Consider the following 14,052-nt stretch of genomic DNA (forward strand, 5'->3'; position numbering starts at 1 on the left):
CTTGTCTTGGCTTGTTGATACTGCACCAACCGCCGCTGTTGGGCTATAAACGTGCAATCCCTCATGCATGCAGTTGCAGATTTAAAATTTAGTGTTTGCAAGCAACAGTTTAAAAGATTTACTATCAGCAGCCGATTTTATATGGGTTAACAAAGGATTCCAAACAGGGATGGTTCTGGGGTACAGTCTTTGTTGGTCTGGATGTTTATATAATTCAAGGATTGGTTTAGATTGCTTTTGGTGCAAAGGAATCACTTAAGTATTCGGGTATAGTCAATGGTAAGACCCAAATGGTGTGTTGAATTTACCCCAGGAAAGCCAGGGCTTCGGCACTTCAGCTCAGCTGGAGCCGGCAGATCTGTTCCCACAGCCAACTTCTGCGGCCGTTCAGCAGGTTGTTTTTACCAGCTGCGGCCGGGGTTCTGGAACTCTGACCCGGCTGGAACCAGCTGTTCAGATTGCCGGTATTTAGGCCCCACTCCCCACCCCCCCCCCCCCTGCCCTCGTGACCTCTGTTGGTCTGGCAAAATGCAGAATACGTCAAGGCTCTGGAACCAAGGGTCCCGGAAAATTGGTAGTGAACCTATACTAAAAAATGTATCATCAATAAATGCTGTAACCATGGATTTGTTTACTTTATCCAAACCAAGTAAACAAGTTTACGTGGCACAAGATATTCAACAATATATTTATATAAATGTACAATACTCAATTCTTGCCATTGTATTTCCCCGCCTTAGTCCTTTGCAAAGAAAGATTCCATTCTAAATCTAGATACCTAATTGGTATAATTTAAAGGCAGAAAAAAAATAGTTTATGATTTAGTAGTCATAAAGATATAATGCTGTTGGGCTGTTGCTGAAAGAATGCAGCAAATCTAAAAATAAACCAGTCCCTTCTTATCCTCATTTAAACATCAGTGTAGACATGACTTCGTAGTTCCAATGGAGTCATGAATGAACTACACACAAATTTTATTTATCATGATACAAATTTCATTGTGTGTTTTTCAATTTGGTACTAAAAGAAAGAAAAATCCCACTAATATCCATATGTGATTATTTCCAAGCATGCCATATCATTACTTCTGTTGCTGTGTTGTCCAGTGTAATTTGCACAAAAAGTTAATCTCCAAAACATTTTTGATGACCATTCATTTCCAACGATTTGAACAGAAGTTTCACAGAATTCTATGTCTACTTCAATTCCTTTGCTGCAGACTCTGGATAATATCTATACTTGTAGCCGTATGGTCGGAGATGATAAGTCAAGTACTCTAAAAGATACATGTTCACAGGATCAATATAGTGGAATGCCACTGTCAGATCAGAACAACATCCAGGCCCCTAAAGAGAAAATAAACTGCATTAAAGAAACATCCAAATTTATGCAAGTCTCGTGCCAAGTACAGTCGATCCCCACATTATTCCCTTAAGAATTATGAATTATGGATTTTGGGTGATTTCCACTTCGTATTTCATAGAACACAAAGTGCTGGAGTAACTCAGTGGGTCAGGCAGCATTTCTGGAGAACATGGATAGGTGACATATTGGGTCAGTGCAAGGGAGGAGGTGCATGTAAACCATTGCCTCACCTGGAACCACTGGTGAGATCCCCAAATGGATGCGAGAGAAGTTGTGTAGGGAGACTTGTTCTTCCTGCAATTGCAGTGGAACATGCGTGAGAGATGTGTGTGGAGGAGGATGAGCATACCAGGGAGTTGTGGAGAGAGAGGACTCCGTGGAAAGGAGGAGAGAAAGATGTGTCTGCTGGTGGGATTGCATAGATGCTGGTGGACATGTCAGAGAATGATGTGTTGGATGCGGAGGCTGTTGTGGTGAAGAGTGAGGAGCAGAGGAACTCCATCCCTGTTCTGCCTCAGGAGTGAGGGGTGAAAGAACAGAACAGCTGGGAATGGAGGACACATAGATGAGGAATTCTTCCCCAACTGCGTGGGCCGGGGGTGGGGGAGGGGGGGGGGGGATTTCCTCATGATCGTGTGGTTTTAAACTAAATAGGGGGGGTGTCAAAGGGTATGGTTAAGGATGGAGTTAATGGGAAAGAGAGTAAAGGGAGAGATAATGACCCCAGAATTAACAGGAAAGAAAGCTCACAAAGGGATAGGAGAGTATGGCCAAGTGTAATAGGAATCGATGTGAAAGGTGAGATGAGTAAGGAATTACAAGTATTGTATATGAATACGCGAAGTATAAGAAGTAAAGTAGATGAGCTTGAGGCTCAGTTAGAGATTGGTAGATATGACATTATGGGGATTACAGAGACGTGGCTGCTGGAGGATCGGGCCTGGGAACTTAATATTCAGGGTTATACATCCTATCGAAAGGATAGGCAGGTGGGCAGAGGCGGTGGGTAGCTCTGTAGGTGAGGGACGAAATTCAGTCCCTTGCGATGGGCGACATAGGGACTGACGAGGTAGAGTTACTGTGGATAGAGTTGAGGAATTGTAAAAGTTTGTAGACACTAATTGGTGTTATCTACAGACCCCCAAATAGTAGCCCATATGTAGGGTGTAAGTTGCAGCAAGAGTTAAAACTGGCATATAACAAAGGTAATGCCACTGTGGTGATAGGGGATTTCAATATGCAGGTAGACTGGGAAAATCAGTTTGGTTCTGGACCCCCAAAAAGCGAGTTTGTAGAGTGCCTCTGCGATGGATTCTTAGAGCAGCTTGTAATGGAGCCTACCAGAGAAAAAGCAATTCTGGATTTAGTGTTGTCCAATGAACCAGATTTCATAAGTGAACGCGAGATAAAGGAATCGCTTGGAGGTTGTGATCATAATATGAATAGTTTAAATCTGCAATTTGAGAAAGAGGTTAAATCGGAAGTGTCAGTGTTGCAGGTGAACAAAGGGGACTATGAAGGCATGAGAGAGGAGCTGGAAAGGGATCCTAGCAGGAATGACGGTGGAACGGCAATAGCAGGAATTTCTGGGCATAATCCGGAAGACGCAGGATCATTTCATTCCAAAGAGGAAGAAAGATTCTAAGGGGAGTAGGAAGCAACCGTGGCTGACAAGGGAAGTTAGGGATGGAATAAAACTAAAAGAAAAGAGGTATAACACAGTAAAGAGTAGCAGCAAGCCAGAGGAGTGGGAAACTTTCATAGGACAACGGAAGGTAACAAAACGGGCAACACGGGCTGAAAAGGTGAAGTACGAGGAGAAGCTGGCGAAGAATATAAAGAAGGACAGTAAAAGCTTCTTTAGATATGTTAAGAGAAAAAGAGTAGCATGGTCAAATGTGGGTCCCTTGAAGGCAGACATGGGTGAAATTGTTATGGGTAACAAGGAAATGGCAGAAGAGTTGAACAGATACTTCAGATCTGTCTTCACTAAGGAAGACACAAACAATAAAACAATAAGGCAAGAAATAGTATTGGGTAGACCAATGGGACTGAAGGTTGATGAATCCCCTGGGCCTGAAGGTCTGCATCCCAGGGTACTCAGGGAGGTGGTTCTAGAAATAGTGGACGCATTGGAGATCATTTTCCCATGTTCAATAGATTCAGAAACAGTTCCTGTGGATTGGAGGATAGCTAATGTTACCCCACTTTTCAAGAAAGGAGCGAGAGAGAGAACGGGGAATTACAGACCAGTTAGCCTGACATCGGTGGTGGGGAAGATACTGGAGTCAATTATTAAAGAGGTAATAACGGTGCATTTGGACAGCAGAAAAAGGATAAGTCCAAGTCAGCATGCCTTTATGAAAGGGAAATCATGCTTGACTTCTGGAATTTTTTGAGGATGTGACAAGTAAAATAGATGAAGGGGAGCCAGTGGATGTAGTGTATCTAGACTTTCAAAAAGCCTTTGATAAGGTCCCACACAGGAGATTGGTGAGCAAAATTAGAGCACATGGTATTGGGGGTAGGGTGTTGACATGGATAGAGAATTGGTTGGCAGACAGGAAGCAAAGAGTAGGAGTAAACGGGTCCTTTTCAGAATGGCAGGCAGTGGCGAGTGGAGTGCTGCAAGGCTCGGTGTTGGGGCCGCAACTGTTTACCATATATATTAATGATTTGGATGAGGGAAACAGAAGCAAGACGAGCAGGTTTGCAGATGACACAAAGCTGGGTGGAAGTGTGAACTGTGAAGAGGATGTTAGGAGTTTGCAGAGTGACCTGGACAGGTTGAGTGAGTGGACAGATGCGTGGCAGATGCAGTATAATATAGATAAATGTGAGGTTATCCACTGGCGGCAAAAACAAGGAGGCAGATTATTATCTCAATTGTGTCAGGTTAGGTAAGGGGGAAGTGCAGCGAGACCTGGGTGTCCTTGTACACCAGTCACTGAAAGTTGGCATGCAGGTACAGCAGGAAGTGAAGAAAGCTAATGGCATGTTGGCCTTCATAACGAGAGGATTTCAATATAGGAGTAAAAAGGTTCTTCTGCAGTTGTATAGGACCATGGTAAGACCACATCTGGCGTAATGTGTACAGTTTTGGTCTCTTAATTTGAGGAAGGACATCCTTGTAATTGAGGCAGTGCAGCGTAGGTTCACGAGATTGTTCCCTGGGATGGCGGGACTGTCATATGAGGAAAGATTGAAAAGACTAGGCTGGTATTCACTGAGTTTAGGTCGAGAGGGGATCTTATAGAGACACAAAATTATAAAAGGACTGGACAAGCTAGATGCAGGAAAAATGTTCCCAATGTTGGGCGAGTCCAGAACCAGTGGCCACAGACTTAGAATAAAGGGGAGGCCATTTAAAACTGAGGTGAGAAGGAACCTTTTTCACCCAGTGAGTCATGAATTTGTGGAATTCTCTGCCACAGAGGGCAGTGGAAGCCAAATCACTGGATGGATTTGAGAGAGAGTTAGATACTCTACTTGCCATCATCTCGGTCAAAATCTCTTTCTTCCAAGTTACAAAGTGAATCATCCAGCTGTGTATTGTGGCCTGGCTCTTCACAAAATGTAGTTCATACACTCAGTGTACTTAGTTCTTCTAGTGAGGGTACATGGGTAGAACTTTGAAATAAGAGGAGGGTGAGTACTTTGCTTGAGTTAATTAAAGGCTTTCCAAACATTAGTGGGAAATAGAGGAGCAGACATGTAGCTAAATCAGAGAAAGATGCAAGAGCAATTGGATAATAGTTGTGAGGAACTTTAACCAAACAAATATTGAGTGGGAGTGCCTCGTGCAAAGGGCTTTGATAGAGAGGAGTTTGTAAAGTGCATCCAGAGAGTATTTTGGCCAATAAGTAGATGGTCATGCTGGACAAAAGGCTCTACTGGATAAAATATCAGGGAATGAAGCTGGACAAGTGGTGGAAGTCTCAGTGATTCAACATTTGTGTACAGTGATCATAATTCTTGATGTTTCTAGGTGGTTATGGAGAGGGATACAGATGGTCTGCAACTTGGGGACTGAAATTGAGAGAGGAACATTTTCAAACACACAGGGCAAGACCTCGTGAAAACAGGCGAGGAACAGCTACGTGCAAGTAAAATTACATCCGATAAGTGGGAGATTTAAAAAAAACGCTAATGAATTTTCTGGGCCAACATGTTCCCATGATGGTGAAAAGTAATGGATCAAAAGTGACCTCCCCGACAGATGTCAACTCTCAATAATCTGTGTACACACTTTTTTTTTCTTCAAGAATTTGACCTCCTAATCACTACTTATCCCCATATAAACTTTATACGTGAAACCATTTCCTTAGTGTAATATTCTTCCAGTCAATTAAATTGGAGGCAATGGGTGGGCGTGGCTTGGAGGTCAATTTGGAAGTTGGGAAAGGGAAATAGTCTGAGAAATCTTTTATGGATTCAACCAAATTGTTCAAGAAAGACAAAAGATTAAAAAGAATACGAAAAACTATTGATGGTTTTCCTTTTAAGTTCACATATTTAATGTCTCACCTCTATAATGGGATAAAAGCAATATTTTCGGTACCAGGATGATTTTGGTATATATTTTTTTATCAAATGATGTTTTGGCGGAAGTGGATGAAAGGTTTCCCTTTTGTTTGTGTCCCTAGAGTCGCCAGCTTCTACATTAAGATCCGCCAAACACTTCGAAATGGCGACATCCTCTTGAACTGTAGAATAACTGCATTTACCAGTCTTGCAGATATTAACATATCTTTTCACCGCTTCCCTGCTAAGTACATATCCAGCTCCACCACTCATGAATCCTTGCTTAACAAATGGCTTAAATTTTCTTCCAAAGAATATGGGTTGATCTGGAGAGTACTTTGACAATAGCCATCGCAGGTTGTCAACAATAACGTATGTGTCATCATCTGCTTTCAAGAACCAATCGGCTTCATTCAAGTGATGGTCAAAAATATATCTGAAAGCTTTGACAGTCTTCCAGTTCAGCTCATTTCTGCCTTCTTTAACATCCAGTCTCACTGTAGGGAAATCTTTGTTTTCTTCAGAACTCATGTAAAGTATGACATTGCATTTTTTAGCCCAGGTGGCTTTGACATGTTTGGTCTTTTTTTCCAGATTCTTGGGCATAGTCATCACCCAGCACAGGATCCGCACTCTATTGTACAGATCATCAGCAAGGCTTCTGTTTTCATCTGGAGAGAGAAGATTCATGCATTTCATTTAAAAACAATGACAAAATATTATTGAGGAGCAGCCTAAAGATATCAGCTGAGCTTCTATATTATCCATACTACTTCACTTAAAAAATCCGTAAAAGAGTTTACTTTGCAAAAACACAACTGCAGTCAATGCATTGATTACAGAGTAGCTTTGCAGTTCGTCCATCCTTTTCTTCATCATTCAAACATCGTTATTTTGTGACACAGTGATGAATATTTTTGATTGAAATACATCCACTTATTCAAAGGGAAGTGTAATGGGACTTGGGAAAGAAAAATCACCTGGGACACAAGGGTTTGCTTGTAATAGGTCAATCAAGAAATGAACATGTATATCCATTGCATATGAGTTGATGCTTTTAACATTGTGCCCCAAGACTCTCTGTTAGGGAATAATGAGTTCTATTACTTGAATGACAATGTAAGAGCGTTCACGTCGCGGCCCTGTTTCCACCTATCTTTCCATCACTGCGCATAAGAAGCATTGGAAGCACAAGAAGCTCAAGACGCCATTGTTTGCAGATGCTGAGAAGTGCGTTCAGCTCTGGCTGAACAATTTATAATCTTGTGACGTGGACTTGACAAGAAGACTTGAATGAAAAGATTGTGAATAGATTGAAACACAAAATGCTGGAGCATGTCAGGCAGCATATGGAGATAGAATGGACAGGCAACATTTCAGGACAGGATTGTTATTCAGAATTGTGAAGAGATGGTTACATTTAGGGAAATGTCTATTGGAGAGTAAATACTGTATTTACAATCATGGAGCAGATTCCTGTTTATTTTAGAGATAACAATTAAGGCCATTCAAAAAAAAGGATGAATTGCTGACCGGGGTAATGTAGCAGTATTTAGCATGTAAATATCCATGTATACGATTTAATATAAAACACAAAGTGCTTGAGTAACTCAGCAGATCAAGCAGCATCTCAGGAGAACATGAAAAGGTAACCTTTCAGGTTGGGACCCTTCCTTTAACTGATTATAATAGGAGATATAGAGCAAGAAAACAGGCCAGGGCACGACAAATCCTGGCAAGTGATGAACACTCAAGAAACTGCATACGCTGGACTTTTGAGTAAAACACAAAGTGTGGAGTAACTCAGTGGGTCAGGAGCATTTTTGGAAGACATGGATAGGCCATGTTTCAGGTTGGGAGTGCTATAGGTTGAAGGGGTTGCAGGTGGAGGGTAGGGGAAGCATATCACATCATCTGAAGACTGAAGACAAGGAAGTAAAATGGTGTCAGGTAAGGAACGTAAGAGAAATGTAAAAGGCAGAGGAAGGAATATATAAGTGGAAGTGGACAAAGCGTGTGTGGGGGTGGGGGCACGAGGAAGCGAGGTACTGGGAAAAATGGGTGCGTGGTGTGGAGGGAGAGCTTTCCACCTATATCCCAACCCTGATTTTACATTTCACTGCTCTTTCACTCGTTATCGGCAACCCTTTGGTCTCCTTGTCTCCTTTTTGTTTTCTTTTGTCGTCCTTTTGTCTTCATTTCAACTCTAGCCTTTTTTCACCCATCTGCCAATCAAAATATACTCTCACCTGTATCCACCTATCACTTGCCAGGCTTTGTTACACCCCCATCTCTCTTCCCGCACTACTACAATCATTTTGAAGGAAGGTCCCACTCCATAATGTTGCCTATCTATTCCTCCACAGATGCTGCCTGACTTGCAGAGTTACTCGACCACTTGTATTCTATGCAAGAATCCAGCATCTGCAGTCCCTTGTGTCTCTATGCTTCAGTGTGCGTGTTAGTGTACTGTTCAGACCGACTTAAGAACATCTTCGGGAGGGAAGGTGAACAGCCAGAAGTAGTTTTGCATGTCGGCACAAATGATGTGGGCAAGAAGAGGAAGGAGGTTCTGCAACGTGAGTATCGAGAACTAGGTAGGAGGCTGAAAAGCAGGAGTTCTAGGGTGGTTATCTCTGGGTTGTTTCCAGTACCTCGTGTTAGCGAGGGTAGGAACAGGGAGAATTTGTGGCTGAGAAGTTGGTGCAGCTGGCAGGGATTTAGATTTCTAGATCACTGGGATCTCTTCTGGGGCAGGGGTGACCTTTACAAAAGGGACTGGTTGCACCTTAATTGGAGGGGGCCTGACATTCTGGCAGGTAGGTTGCTAGTGCTACACAGGTGGATTTAAACGAAACTGGGGGGTGGAGTCATCAGCGGGGAAGCGTATGTGTGCAGTTCACGGGAAAGAGAGTGGAGGAAAGGTCACGTTTAAAGTAACAGGGCAGGGGGATGGGAACCAATGCAAGGAGAAAGGGCGACATAAAAGGAGGACAGAAGCAAAAGGTTGAAGGGAGATGAGAAAATCAAACCTGAAAGCTTTGTGCCTTAATGCTAGGAGACTTCGTAATAAGATGGATGAATGGAATGTGCAGTTAGAAGTTAAGGAATATGAAATAGTTGGAATTACGGAAACATGTGTCCCTAGTGGGTGTAGGATAGTGTTAATGTACGGGGATCGTTGGGCGGCACGGACTTGGTGGGCCGAAAAGGCCTGTTTCCGGCTGTATATATATGATATGATATGATATGATATGGCTCCAGGGTGATCAAGGCTGGGAGCTAAACCTGCAAGGGTATTTTATATTCGGGAAGGATAGACAGAAAGTAAGAGGAGGTGGGGTGGCATTCCTGGTTAAAGAGAAGATTAATGCAATAGCAAGGAGAGACATTAACTTAGATGCTGCAGATACGGTATGGGTAGAACTGCTAATAGCCAAGAGCAAAAAAACGCTTGTTGGACTTGTATGCAGACCACCAAACAGCTGGAGGGAGGTTGGGGATAGCATCAAACAGGAAATTAGGGACGCGTGTAACAAAGGTACAGCAGTTATCATGGGTGATTTTAATCTACATATAGATTGGACCAACCAAATTGGGACCAGCGCTGATGAGGAGGATTTCCTGGAATGTATATGGGATGATTGTTTAAACCAATATGTAGAAGAACTGACTAGAGGACAGGCCATCCTACACTGGGTATTGTGTAATGAGGAAGGATTAGTTAGTGATCTTGTTGTGCAAGGTCCCTTGACCCTAATATGATGGAATTCTGCATTAGGATGGAAAGTGACACAGTTAATTCAGAGACTAGGGTCCTGAACTTAAAGAAAGGAGACTTTGAAGGTATGAGACGGGAATTGGCTAGGATAGACTGGCAAATTATACCCAAAGGGTTGACGATAGAGATGCAATGGCAAAGATTTAAACATGAACTCCAAAAATTGTTCATCCTGTCTGGAAAAAAAAAATGGGGAAGGCGGCTCAACCATGGCTAATGAGGGAAATCAAGGATAGTGTTAAATCCAAGGAAAAGGCAAAGAAATTGGCCAGAGGAAGCAGCAACCGGATGATTGGGAGAAATTTAGAACTCAGCAGAGGACAAAGGGGTTAATTAAGAGGGGGAAAAGAGCATGCAAGAAAGCATGAGGGGAATATAAAAACTGACTCTAAAAGCTTCTTCAGATATGTGAAAAGGGAAAGATTAGTGAAGATAAATGTAGGTCCCTTACAATCAGAGACAGGTGAATTTATAATGGGAAACAAAGAAATGGCAGAACAGTTAAATGAATACTTTGGATCCGGCTTCACTAAGGAAGACACAAACAATTTCCCAAAAATACTAGGGCACCGAGGATCTAGTGGGAGGGAGGAACTGAAGGGAATCCACATTAGTCAGGAAATGGTGTTGGGTAACTGAAGGCAGGAAAATCCCCAGGGCCTGATGGTCTGCATCCCAGAGTACTCAAGGAGGTGGTCCCAGAAAGCCTTTGACTAGGTCCCACACAAGAGAATAGTGTGCAAAATTAGAGCACATGGTATTGGGGGTAAGGTATTGACATGGATAGAGAACTGATTGGCAAACAGGAAGCACAGAGTAAGAATTAATGTGCCCTTTTCAGAATGGCAGCCAGTGACTGGTGGGGTGCCACACGGCTTGGTGTTGGGAACCCAATTCACTGGATGTTTTCAAGAGAGAGTTAGATTTAGCTCTATGGGCTAAAGGAATCAAGGGATATGGGGCAAAAGCAGAAACACGGGACTGATTTTAGATGATCAGCTATGATCATATTAAATGGCGGTGCTGGCTGGAAGGGCCGAATGTACCTATTTTTCTGTTTCTATGTCTAAAATGGTGTTCACATTCTTTGTTAAACCCCAGTTGTTGACAGAAGTGCAGTATGTTGCATAATCCAGCAATACTTTAATGACAATGTGAGGCAATGTAATCAGTGGAGCTGAACTGATCGAGATGGCATTTTACTGATGGAATGAGGAACATGTTCGGACTTGTCAGGCAGGCTCCAACATTGCTTCAAAGAATAAACAAAAATATGGTAGAGTTGCTGCCTGACAGTGAATGCAGGCCGGAGACTCAGGTTCGATCCTGACTACAGGCGCCGTCTGTACGGAGTTTGTACGTTCTCCCCGTGACCTGCGTGGGTTTTCTCCGAGATCATCAGATTCTTCCCACACTCCAAAGACGTACAGGTTTGTAGGTTAATTGGCTGGGCAAATGTTTTAAAAAATTGTCCCTAGTGGGTGTAGGACAGTGTGGGGATCGCTGGGCGGCGCGGACCCGGTGGGCCGAAGGGCCTCTTTCTGCGCTGTATCTCTAAATCTAAAAAAAAATAAAGGTTGATCGATGAGATCAAGAGATGGACACAAAAAGCTGAAGTAACTCAGTGGGACAGGGTGCACCTCTGGAGAGAAGGAATGGGTGACGTTTCGGATAGAGACCCTTCTTCAGAATTCTAGACCCTAAACGTCACCCATTCCTTCTCTCCAGAGATGCGCTCTGTCCTGCTGAGTTACTCCAGCTTTTTTTTGTCTATCTTCGATTTAAACCAGCACCTGAAGTTCATTCCTACACAAATCAAAAGAGATTTCAAGAGAACAATAGGGGCAGAGTGCAATCAGAAGAGCGAGGGTGGGCAAGCGAGAGAGCACGAGTGACAGAGTGCGCTGGGCCCGTCTGCTACTAGAGCCAGCCTGTTGTTTGACAGTAGAAGAATTGGCCTAAAACTCTCGTGGTCGGAGGTACGGAGCGTCAATCAACATCAACGCACGCACTCCAGAGGAATCCTGAGAACCGGCCATGCGAGATTAAAGTGACTGGAGGTGGTACCGATAATGCCAATTGGCTTGACATGACTGTACTCTTGATTATTTAGAAACATATTTCTTCTGAAAATTTCTTACAAACTCAGTAGTTTTTTTTCTAAACTTAGCTTTAAATTTGTTTTTAAATTCTTCATATGGCAAAATAAATTAAAACCTCCTGTCAGCAATTCACTCTTTCTAAATAATATTCCACAAAGTCATGAGGAAAAGGTTTTAAATTACTGACTCTCATAAAGGTTCAAGCAGCTTAGAGGAACCATTAAAGCCATGGGAGAGTAAGGACATATCACTCTACCAAGCGGATGGTTCCATTCGGCAGCCCTCACAGTTAACAATTACCCTGTGAATAAACTAACTGAACCATCAAAGCCTGATGCAATGGGCCGAAGGGCCTGTTTCTGCGCTGTATCTCTAAATCTAAAATCTAAAGCTTCTCTAGAGGATATGTAAAGGTGACATTTTGGATTGGGACCTTTCTTAAAATGTAGAATTATTACTATAACAATGATATTGTTTATTCAACTGAAATAAAATGAGATGGAGGTAGGCTTCAAAACATGGAGATGGATTTCCACCCAGCCTACAATGGATCAGAATAATCATAACTTAAGTCAAGACTCAAATAATATCCACCTTCTTTGTTTAAACAAGAAATTTTAATTTGTAATAGAAACTAAATATACCGATTGATGACAAACCCTACCCAAAGGCAATTTGAACATGTATGGTCAGAGACCCTCTAAAACTTTGAAGTAAGAAATATGCAGTCTTTGGAGATCAGAAATTTAATTCCAGTTTTATATTCCAAGAGAACAAGCTCAATTTGGCTTGAAACAACACTCTTTCAAATGCCTGGACCGTTGCTTATATTCCAGAATTAGTAAAGCGTCAATTTCAGTTAATCTCAGCAAATACTAACAAGTGCTTTCAAGGGAGAGCTAGATAGAGCTCTTGAGGATAGCGGAGTCAGGGGGGTATGGGGAGAAGGCAGGAACGAGTACTGATTGAGAATGATCAGCCATGATCACATTGAATGGTGGTGCTGGCTCGAAGGGCCGATTGGCCTACTCCTGCACCTATTGTCTATTGTCTATTGAAATGCCACCATGTTTTCACAGTTTCTGTGCCGACGAGCCATGTGTTTCAGTATACAAAATATTGAATCACTCTAATTTATATTGTTACCTGAAGCTTTGAACTACTTTATAATTCACCATTATGCATCATGATGGAACAATAAAGCTTTATAACCACATTGTCATATGAAAAAGGCACCTTTATGTTGTTCGATGTTAAATGCCATTGTTTGTTCAAGATTTTGGTGTTGGTGGTGGTCAGAATCATATTTGGCTTCATGTAAATCATTCAAGAACATCGGGCTGTGCTGCATTATCGTTGGGCCAAGTATGTTAATCAGGACATAGCAGCAAAGAAATCCTAATCCAGCCCCACAGACAAACATGACCGCAGACATTGTTGGTCGTGGGACAAACATTTTCAAGTTGTAATCAACTAGGGAAGAAGAGAAAAAATGTCACTCAGGTATGTCATTATGTCATTGCAGGTAAATTGTGACACATAATTATAGATACATTTACAAATATTAATAATAAACTAGGCAAAGAATTATTACAATAGATGGTGCTTCAAAGGGAATATTTCCACGTGCACAGGTTGTGTCAAAAAGACTCCTAAAAAGAGACATGTTGTATTATATGCACATTCATATTTCTGTGGAATGTCCAACGTAGTGACCTGCATTTGCATCAGCACTTATATCCTTAATAAGACTATTTCTTCTTAAACCCAAGACAAACACAAAGATAGTCAAAAATGTAGATCAGTGCAGGCAGGGTAGGTATACTCACACACGGCTCATAGGAGGAATGGTAGCTTGAGGTTCAAATATCATTCAGGGACAATCTTGAGTTTTGTGCAACCACTGTGCTGATATTGTGACCTGTCGAGTCTACAGTCTTGGGTCTTGTGATTTTCAAGAATTAGAATTTTTCACTCTTGGCATTTAAAACAGGAAGGGAAACATTTCAAAAACTCACAATGCACACTCTACTAAGCTTGGCATTCTGAATGGCATATCAGTGACTCAGAAAGTTATCTTTGCTGTCTCCAGAATGCTGCCTAACCTGCTGAGTATTTCCAGCATTTTGCAGTTTCTTATATCTTCCTGTGACTAGTGGTGTGGTTCAGAGTTTGGTGCAGGGCCTTTGTTATTGTCAATCAATGATTTGGATAAAAATGTAGAAGGCATTAAATGTAGAAGGCATGTAAGTTTGCAGATGGCGCTAAAGTGGGTGGTAT

The 14,052-nt window shown here is 42.2% G+C and overlaps 1 protein-coding gene across 1 annotated transcript; it reads right to left on the reverse strand.

Moving 5' to 3' along the window:
• Positions 1-603: 603 nt before the first annotated feature.
• LOC144610389 (glycoprotein-N-acetylgalactosamine 3-beta-galactosyltransferase 1-like) lies at positions 604-13,207 on the reverse strand. The gene is made up of 4 exons (XM_078429027.1): positions 13,009-13,207; positions 5,893-6,560; positions 1,222-1,346; positions 604-634 (listed from the first exon to the last, which is right to left on the reverse strand). The coding sequence occupies exons 1-4, from the start codon at positions 13,205-13,207 to the stop codon at positions 604-606; spliced, it is 1,023 nt and encodes a 340-aa protein (XP_078285153.1).
• Positions 13,208-14,052: the final 845 nt, after the last annotated feature.

Source organism: Rhinoraja longicauda, chromosome 2 (assembly GCF_053455715.1).
Source record: "Rhinoraja longicauda isolate Sanriku21f chromosome 2, sRhiLon1.1, whole genome shotgun sequence".
NCBI lineage: Eukaryota > Metazoa > Chordata > Chondrichthyes > Rajiformes > Arhynchobatidae > Rhinoraja > Rhinoraja longicauda.